The 10,719-nt window shown below is 36.0% G+C and overlaps 1 protein-coding gene across 4 annotated transcripts in view; it reads right to left on the reverse strand.

The window, feature by feature from the left end:
- The window catches only part of LOC306870265 (calcium/calmodulin-dependent protein kinase type II subunit beta-like), a 69,181-nt gene that overhangs the window by 21,915 nt on the left and 36,547 nt on the right, over positions 1-10,719 (reverse strand). For 3 of the 4 annotated variants that reach the window (XM_079417430.1, XM_079417428.1, XM_079417429.1), the window contains exon 13: positions 4,371-4,408. In XM_079417430.1, coding sequence (XP_079273556.1) covers positions 4,371-4,408 — 38 coding nt within the window. Of the gene's footprint in view, positions 1-4,370; positions 4,409-10,534; positions 10,631-10,719 lie in introns of all 4 variants that reach the window. The other variant, XM_079417431.1, reaches the window with a different exon arrangement.

Genomic DNA, 10,719 nt, shown 5'->3' on the forward strand with positions numbered 1-10,719 from the left:
GTATCAGTCAAAGAAAATGACTGGAAGAATACTTTTAGGATGCATGTGAAGGTTCAGAGCAAGGCAACTTGAAAGTTCTTCTGCACAAGAGGAAATTTGGAGGAAGAGAAACAAGGGTCAGGTGAAGGAGCAATAAAAGTGGAAAAAGGAAAGAAACATGCTACTAGCAGAAGAATAGTTAAAGTGCACCGGAGGAATGATCAGTGTAAGCAAAGTTACCTGATCCGGGGTCAGCTGTTCGTGACACATGACAGTTACTGTTCAGAGACAATCTGGCCCTGAACCTGGAGCAGGGAAAACAATGCAGGAGCTACACAAAGTGGGAATGATGTGCAAGGACAGGCAGGGATGCTGAGAGAGGAAGCAAGCACAGTCTGTGCGGTTCAGTGATATTTTTTGTCCTAAAAAAAAAAGGGCAGCCAAGAACGAGTTATATTAAGCACAGAATGTTCTCAGAAGAGCTTTGGTTCAAAACGCAGCAGCACAACTTCCAATTGCTGCAACTGCCGTATTAAAAAATAAATATATAAAAAAAACGCCTCCAATTCTAAAGCAGAATTACATAATCAGCAGCCGTGCAAAGATTTAAACACAAAGTAAGGAAGTCAGCTTCGGTTAATTTGAGAAATAGTGACAGTGACTAAATAAAGAGCAGCTCAGCTGGAACTTTGAAGACGGAGCATAAAGGTGAAGGAAGGAGAGAGAGCACAAAGTAATCATGAAAAGGACAGAAGAAATGTTTTAAAATGGCTGGAGAGGACGTGGGGGAGCCTGTTGCTAGGAGATGAGAGGAGCGCTGTGCTGCTATTTTCGTCTCAGAGTTTCAGACTCTCGGCTATTCTTGGAACCAGAGTCACATTCCCCGCTGAACTATTTCTCCGCTCAAACACACTCACACACAAACATACATAAATACACATGAAGATAGCAGGTGTGAGTCACAAAGGTGGGTTGTGGGGTGACGTCAAAGTAGAAACAGGTAGGAATGTGTTTGAGTGTGTCTGCGAACACTCCCATAAGTGCAGTTCATCTCTGAAAATCCCATTTCGTGAATCAAATTACTCTGGCTCTTGTGGAAGATTCCATAGATTCCTCAATGGCATCACAGCTGTCGTCGTTATATCATTCTCTTAAACGTCTCCCACATGCCCACAGGCGCTGATGGAAATAAAACCTTCATTTCGTCTCATCTTTCAGTGCTATCACTGGCTCTGTGACCGGATAGAGCTCGTTACGGTTTTTGGTTACACCTTATATTTCCACGCTCTTATGTCTGCTAGAGTGCCCGGCAAATTCACTGAAATACTCACCACGAGGTTCACTGTGTAATCCACACTTTATTTTTACTTTTTGTGCTAATGTGTGATGGATTTAAACACGGGGATGTGTGTTAAAGGTTTTATTGGTAGCTAAATAACCATATATTTCCTCGCTCACATGAATGCTAGAATCCGGAAAATTCACTGAAATGCTCACGTGGGGAATATACTTTTACATTTTCATGCAAATGTGTGGAATCCTGGGGGACGGATTTAAATTGAGTAGATTAATAAGGGATGTAGCAGAAGATATTCACATTTTACCTTTAAATGAAAAATCAGCGATAGTTCACCCATTTTTTCGTTTTTCTTTTCTTGGAACCACAAAAGGTGATGTCCAAGCTTTTCTTTTGCTTACAATGAATGTGCATGGCGATCATTAGCTGTCAATGCACACATTAGCTATATTACAGGTCTTCTGAAGACATACAAGCACTTTGTGTGGAAAACAGACAGACATTTGATTTTGGAAGAATGGCAATACAGTATACAAGCATATGCTTGACAGTTATTGCTCACCATCTGCTTTCCTTGTATTAAAAAGAGCAGTTTAAACATTTTGTGCTAAGCTCACTTCAGCTCATTTAGTGTTTAATGTAACAATAACATAAGAATCAGAATTACATGTGTATTGAATAAATGATGAATTACGCTTAAAAAAAAAAAAAAAAAGATAACTTCTATCGTTTTTTGAATCGTGTCAGTAAGGCGAAATCAGTTTTAAGGAGAGTTTGAGTTTAAGGTCATTGCACAAAATTCTCTGTCTGAAAGTCTGAAATTCTCGTCCGAAATTTTTGCGTGTTAAAAAATAAATACAACCTCACGTTGTGACCATCATGTTTACACACTGCCTCCGAAACTTTCGTCCGTCATAAACAATTCGGATCCGGTTCAATTATCTGTGTTTTTGATAGGAAAGGATGACGAAAATATCTGAGTAAGTGTGCAAGGACCTTAAATTGAAATGATACTGAAATATAGTTTAATGAGGTGATTTTACACTTAATTTCAGGCAATGCTGTTGACTCTATTGATTTTACCTGGAAATTTGAGTGTTTACTATCGTCTAGTGTTGTCACGATACTGGAATTTCTAACTTCGATACGATACCTTGAAAAATATCGATATTCGATACCATTTTCGATACCACGGAGAAAAAAACTGCCACAATATTAAGGGGGTCATTTTTTTAATTTAAAGATAAATGTAACAAATCGAGAACATGCGGTATATTTTACATGAACAAAAAAAATGTCTTGATATTACTGCATTTGTTGATTTATTTATTAATCTTTTATTAATCTTAGTTAAATGTTAATTGAAACTAACGTTTAGTAATACATGTACTAATTAAAATCCAAAGTTCTATTTGTTGATATTCTCATTTGCTTCATAACCAAAATATTTCCAGATATAGGGCCCTATGAAATCAGTTTTATTTTTCCCCAAATTCCGTTAAAAAATTTTCTACATTCAATTTTTTCCATTTGAATTTTTCTGGATTCCGTTTTTTCCCGTTTGAATTTTTCTGGACTCTTTTTTTTTTTTTTAATGGTCAAATTAAATGCTATTAATCTAAAAGCATGTCCAATTCATTAAAATCATGAAAATTATACAATTTAACATTTAATTTATTAAAAGTGTAACAAAAATGACACGTTTAGGGCCGTATGAAATGTTTTATTTTTTTCTCACCTTATGTTTTGTTACCAAATTCTGTGTTTTAGCATGTCTATTATTTGAATGCATACAAACAATTTTTATTTATTCTTACAGTAGCCTTATGAAATGTGTTTTCCCCCTCAGAAATTCTGTGTTGTGTATTTAAATTTTACTGGATATCAGATGAAGGCATAAAATAATTTTAATTCATTTATATTTGAATTAATGAAAATTAAACATTTACATTTTTGGCAAATTAAGGGGATTTACTATTAAAATTTAAATATTTTGTGATTATTTATTTTAAAAAAATTAACAGTAGTAGTAAGTAGTAGTATTATGTACATTCTACTAAATAATAGTAATATAGTTAAACCAAACGTTTATTTTGACGGGTTGCCGTGAATACTTCTAAAGTTCTGTGTGTGTATGATATGACGCTAGTTTTACTCAAATTAAATGGTAAAATGCTCGTAAAGTGCCTTTCAGATCAGTTCTGGAGATATTGTTGATGTATTTATGTCCTCATTGAGACAGCAGACGCTGAAATCATCGCGAGCGCCACATTAGTAAACAAAACCGCACGTGCAGCACATTCACACAGAGACGCGCAGAACATGCAGGATTCATATTTAAATCCACTTTTGCAGCTTAATATCTACAGATACTAGTCCATATCGCGATTTGATTTAAGTGTATGACCTACTTTTGATTAATTCATCCAAACTTTGACAAATTCCATGACATTCCGCGTTAAACTGTAAATTCCGTTTTTATGACTGGATTCCGTGCGCGTTCTCTGCATCGCGGAGATCATAGATCCCTACAGATAGCGCTCCTGCTGTGTTCTTTAACAACCAGAGCAGTCATCTTTCTATTCACTTCACTTTTGCTATTTAACCAGAGCGAAGGAGACGAGTGCGGTCACGTGTGGTGCTTGTCCACGCGCCTTTGGAGAGAAGTGAAAGTGACAGCTCGGCTAGTATCGGTGTATCGATACTTCGGGAAATTAATATTGGTACCGTTCAGATATTTCAGTATCGATATTTATCGAAATATCGATATTTTTGACAACACTACTATCGCCCTCTTGCAATATCGACACTATTTTCCGGTTTAATACTGTAAAACAGCTTTGACATAATCTGTATTGTATGAAGCACTATATAAATAAAGCTGACTTGACTTGATTTTAGATGTCAGTAATCACGTTTTTAGACTTTCATGTCTTAAAACATACACACTCATAACCACACATCAAACACACACACAGCAAGCACTGACAGATTAGCCAGGGGCAGAGAGACAGAGTAGTGAAAAGAGAGAAGGTACTAAGAAGCCGTATGGTCATGTCTGGGTCACAGAGGTCAGAAGTAAAACAGATCTTACCTTAACGTCTGCTTTTTTGTTCAACAAGCTCTTGGCTGCTACAATGGGAGGAAATAAGAGAGAGACGTTAAATCAGCAACATTGTAATACAAAATGTCAATTAACCCGCCGGACAGGCAGTTTACTCAAGGCTATATTTCCTAAAATTAAACATAACACTACAGATAATAATCATACCTATAATCTTGTAAACCATAACTGGGCCCAAACAGGATTCTGCACTCATTTTGGGGGAGAATTGTATGGAATGGATTAAAATGTAGTAAAATATGTTAAAGATGGTTGAGAGCACTAGGCTCTTACTGGTAAATAATTTAATTATCAGGTAAGCTCAAAAGAGGCAGGGGATTCATTTCAAATTATGCAATAATATCCAGAACGTGCTGCAAGGACAGATTCTGTGTTGGCCAATTTATACACATGATACAGCCAGATTACTACCAATGACACTTTATAATAAACTTCATTAATGAGTCATAAACAATACATTATATAATTCTTATTAGATCAGCAGTCAATGTAGATATGAATGTGAATATACACTACTATTCAAAATGTTGGAGTTAGTTAATTTTTTTTAAATGCAGTTATTTTGAACTTTCTATTTATTAAATGAAAAAATTATCACTTGTATGTATAACTTCCACAAAAATATTAAGCAGCACAACTGTTTGTTTACTTACTAATTTCTGAAACATCATTTGACACTAAAGACTGAAGTAATGGCTGCTGAAAATGTAGCTCTCACCCAAGAAATACATTTCATTTTAAACAATATTACATAATTATATAACATTTCATAATATTACTGTTTTCACTGTATTGTCAATCAAATAAATGCAAAAAACATGAAAGAAATTTAACCAACCCTACTTTTGAAAGGTAGGGTGTATGAAATTAAATATATTTCAATGTTTCGTGATATCTAAATATTTGATTGTTCAAGAACGAATGACCTATAAAGTATTATATAAAAGTAACAATGATTTTTAAACATTAAGATTTATTATAAAGTGTCACTCATGGCCTAAGATTGAACAGTTCCCCGTTGTATAATTACATTTTATAAATAAACAAATAAAATAAAATACAATAAATTGTTTATGTCTTGTAGGAAAAAATGTGGTAGAAAAATCCACAAAGCTATACATATTAATCTGCTTCCTTATCATAGAAACAATGTTACCACAGATATCTCATTACTCTGTGTACATTTTTTTTTTTTTTTACTACTTTTTGATTTCATAAACGATTGTTTTCAGGTTTAGCCAAACAGTTTCCAGACAGTGTAGCTGACCGAGGAACTTTTCAATCCAAGAAATATTAGGATTGATAATTATATAATAAATAGCATTTTAACAGCATCATGGAGGACAACACTTATTAAATCACTATATGAGTAAATCATGAGTAAAAAGAAGCATCTAACACAATCACTGTCTGTCATTGTAGGTTCTTGTACCATTTTAATTTCAGAATGCATAAGCAAACAAATGCACACAGACCCTCTCAAGGTATTTGTGTACAACTGTCACTGGAGATTTAATCACAGTGAAATGTCTTGAAATCCAGGTACTCGTGACCATCCCACTTGTACACCTTGAAGGATATCTTGACCTTTCTACTGATCGAGGTACTGTTTGTGTAATACAATCAGTTCAGCAAAAACCCTGTCATTTAGAACATTTGTAAAATGATCCTTCAGATACAGCTCAGTCACCAATAAGATGGCGTGAGCCGGCATTATGCATAAAAAAAAACACATAGTAAGAAGTTTCACTAGAAATTAAGCCTAATACATGTGCTGCACTTCTGGTCATAAACTAAAAAAAACAGGGTCATTCAAGTTTGCTATTTGATACAGATCCTCCTAGAACTGTATCTGGGCCACCAACCCATCCATCTGGTGGCCCAAAGAGATCAGTGAGAAGAAATGAGAATGCGTCCCTGTAGAAAGACGAGTAGTGAAGGAACATCTAATACTCTAGAGTGAGTGGAGCTCCTTACCTTGCCATTAACACAGAGAGCAAGAGAAAGAGAGCAAGAGAGAATGGAGAGAAAAAGAGAGAGCAATGGAGAAGAGGTCAAAATACCAGAGTGCTGTCTCTATGAACGCTGAAGGTAATTGACTATCTATGGAGCTGTATATGGAGCTCAAGAACAAAAAAAAGTATGTCAACTTGTTTTTAGTACAGTCATCATTTTTCTCAGAGTTGATCTACTTTGCAGAGTGTCAGCACAAACAAGGTTTAGCAAAAAATAGCAGGCAAATACGTTTGTGCCAGGCTGTTTTGTATAAGCAGTTTCACTACTCTAAAACCTAGTCCTCAATTGTTCTCTAATGCTTTAAAAACACATTACATGAAAACATTATTATTTACATTAAATAAGTTAATTTAATAATTACAATATATTTAAATAAAAATACTGACATTATCTTGTGCAATGTGTAGTAGTTGCACTAGCAAAACTAGGGTGGCACGGTACATGTATTCGTACCGAACAGTCACGGTACGGACATCTCGGTTCGGTGCATGAGGCCTTGCGACGAATACAGGCAATTTACCCCCAATCCAGAAGGGGGCGCCCGCAGTAATGCAACGCTGCTTGATAACCGCCAACAAAAGAACAGCGAATGCCATGAGTTGCACACTTGAAAACAAAGCCCACTAAACAGTGACTGTGTGCTGATTCTGAACGCGTCTCTCATAGACTGACAAAGGAGTATACTTTAAAGGTTTGTGTACTCAACTGTTTGTGGAATGGAGCTTTGTGCTCATGTATCCTATCTCTCTTTCGTCACAAATCCAAATATTCCATAATATTTCCATGTTTGCGATGTAACATATCTGAATGCTAAACTATTATTTATTATGTAAATTATAGCCTTTGTACTTCAGTCGCATTCCAGCGGTGACACAGAGTCGGGAGCGCTGATGTTTGGCTCACTGTATTTTATTTTGATAAAGTACCAACTGCGCTGTCAAGTTAGCAATGCTGGAACTGATGTGTGTTTTTTTTTTTTTTAGTGTGTGTGTGTGTGTGTGTGTGTTCCGGCGCGATCACTTCAACTGTTTCCTTATACCAGAAGAATCAACTTTAAACACTTATTGTCTTATTAATAATCACTGTATAAAGGTCTGCTTTTATTTGTGTACACTCACAATGAAAACAAAACAGATTTTATATATATATATATAACATGCAATAATATTTATCTAGATGGAATTTTTTTTTTTTTAATTTTCACTACTGTCGGTTCAAAATAAATGAAAAGAAACTGAGCATACCGAAATCGTATCGAACCGTGACCCCCGAACCGAGGTACGTACCGAACCGTGACATCTGTGTACCGTGCCACCCCTACTGTCTAATGATAATGCAGCTTTTCACTACATGACAAAAAGTATGTGAACTCCTTACCTATTTTTACACCTTTTGAACATTGATTTCAAAACTATGGCATAAATAGGGAGTTGAATCCCCTTTTGCTGTTATAACAGCTTCCACTGTAAGCAACAGCCAAACTTAGGGTAGTCCACATACTTGTTTACAACCTAAATCATATTTTTGAAATATATTCTCTTATATGCACTATACAAACATCAAACATGAGAATTTGGAATGATCCAGATGTCAGTCCCATATGTAGTGTAACTGCCTATAGCGCAGTAGTCTGGTTGCTCAGGCTGGGGGTAGTAGAAGGACAACAGAGAGAGGCAGCACTACATAAATATTTGATTGCAGGCATGTGGAGGGAGCATCAAATATGAAGCACAGCCTTCACATTGAGCCACAGCACACACTCAATGTACCAGCTCAACCCTTCTACCATGATGCACTGTAAAAAAAAAAAAAACTGAAAAGGAAAAGCTGAAAAACATTTACACCTGAATCAATTTTTTGCCCTCTAAAAAAGGTAACCAGCAAAACAATGCCACTAGCGTCTCCTCCAGAGCAGCCGTTTAGATAAATCTGGAAATTTGAAATAATCACATTTTACCTCTAAGCTTAAATGTCAGTGACTGATTGGTCAAGATGATGCTTTCACTGACAGAAAAACATAATTCTAAGCCATTTTGGAACAAATAAATAAATATTAAGATTTCAATAAAATTAAAAAGCTGAAAAATATCTACAATACAGTCAGTCAATCTACAATTTGGACCACACATTTCAGAATAAAGGCCTGTTCACACAAAGGATGATAACTATAAAGATCACTATATTAGTGTCCACAACCATGGACAATGATTATTATTAATATTAAACAGAATTTTAAATCTTTAAAACTACACAACAACACAAACTGTATGCGTGGGAATAACATAGTGACCAAGAAAATGTTAAACAAATCAAAACTAATCTAGTACTTTGTCTTCTGCTTTTCTTTTCCTAATTGGTCAAAATAAAACTAAATAATTTGAGCAGCTTGCTCTGGCATTGATTTGTTTTGTGACAGATTAGAAACAAATGATTTTCTTCGTATCAGCTCTGGAGAGGATGCAATGAACAGAGTCATTGAAGTAAGGGCCACAGAAAGATTCCAAATACAATGTTCTTGATCAAACTGAAACTACAATGTTTAATTACAGGAATGTAGGCCCAAGATTAACTTTGATAAATTGGATACTTAGTGTAGTGTAATGCTATAGGCTAAACCATGTAAAATAAAACAAATGAATGTAATATGGAACAAAAAGAGAAACTGTGCATTTCCCCTCGTACTATGCATCCAGTAGCTTTCAATAATGTTCATTGAAATTCTACATAATTCTACATTCTGTCCATGTCCGTTAAATAATAATAAAAAAAAAATAAGTACAGTTGTCAAGAAGCTTTGACCATGCACAAGTGCACTGGATCGGTTCAGCCCATCTCACCCCCAAGTTAGTGAACATGCATTAGTCCAACCTCCCATGCAGCATTCAGCACAACATCAGGCAGACTGTTCCACCCCCTGAAAGAGGGGTGAACTTCAACTTCACAGACCATATTAAAGACAGAGAAAAGGAAGGAAGAATACAGAGGATGAAAGTGAAGATGGCGTATGGATGTCAGATAAAAATGGCAAAGAAAAGTGATGAAGAGGAGGAGGATAAGAATAACCCAGAAAAAAAGGAAGAGGCAGTGATTTATGGCACATACTGTATGCAAGGAAGAAATGATGGAGAGAATAGGACTCAAAAAAAGAGAGTGGGAAGGGACAATACATTCATCATTTAGGGATCTTGGTGTAGATCCTCTGTAAAATAAATAAAAGATGAATGAAATGGTGATAACAGAGATGACGACAGACAGCGGAGGGAACCAATAAGCGGATACATATGATATCAGACATGAACTGCAAGAGAAATGAGATGAAAAAAAGTGTGGAGGACAAGAAAGAAAAAGAAGAAACAGCAGGTAAGACAGGTAGAGGGTGAGTCATCGTGCATGCTTTAGCCCCATGCAGAGACAATCATGGACTAGTGAGAGACAGAGAGGAAATAAGAGGATGAAATACAAAAATGTTTTTTTTCATAGAAGAGATGAAAGAAACTGAAAAAAGGTGAAAAATGAAATTAGACAAACAAGAAAAAAAGGAAACCAAACAGGAAATAAGAAAGGAAATGAATAGAGAAGTAAACAGGAAAATGAGAAAGGAAAAGGGGTAAGGAAAAGGAAAGAAAAAGGAAATTAATAGGGAAGTAAAAGGTTAATAGGAAAGGAAAGGAAAGGAAAGGAAAGGAAAGGAAAGGAAAGGAAAGGAAAGGAAAGGAAAGGAAAGGAAAGGAAAGGAAAGGAAAGGGGAAATAAAAATAGAAAGAAATGGAAACAAATACAAAGGAAACGGAATGGAAAGGAAAATTTATTAATTGAATGAATGAAAAAGAAAATAACAAAAAGGAAAGGAAGGATAGTAAGAAAGGAAAAGGACAAGGGCAAAGGAAATAGGAAATGGAAAAAGGAAACAGAAAAGGGCAAAATAAAAAGGAGGAAATTATATGGGAAGTGAAAAGGGAATAAGACAGAAAAAGTAAAAGAAAGAAATAGAATTTCAAAGGAAAACAAAGTAAATGGAAAATAGAAATGGGAACGAAAGAAAGAATGGGAGGAATATGGAGAGAGGAGTGTACAGACAGAAAGGGTTAGAGGAATTGGGCCCTGTAGGGCGGCGCTACCTTGTTCCACCAGCCCTGCTGTGGTGCCTGCAGCCGCGGCTACTGCAGCCGCAGCCGCAGTGACCGAGGCGGGAGCCGTGGTCTGCCTGCTACCCACTAACACACACACACACACACGTCCATACCCACCAACCCACACACAATCACAAACAAAATGAGAGGGAGGAACAAAAAGAGAGAGAGGG

The sequence above is a fragment of the Barbus barbus genome (assembly GCF_936440315.1).
Source record: "Barbus barbus genome assembly, chromosome: 5".
Classification (NCBI taxonomy): Eukaryota; Metazoa; Chordata; class Actinopteri; order Cypriniformes; family Cyprinidae; genus Barbus; species Barbus barbus.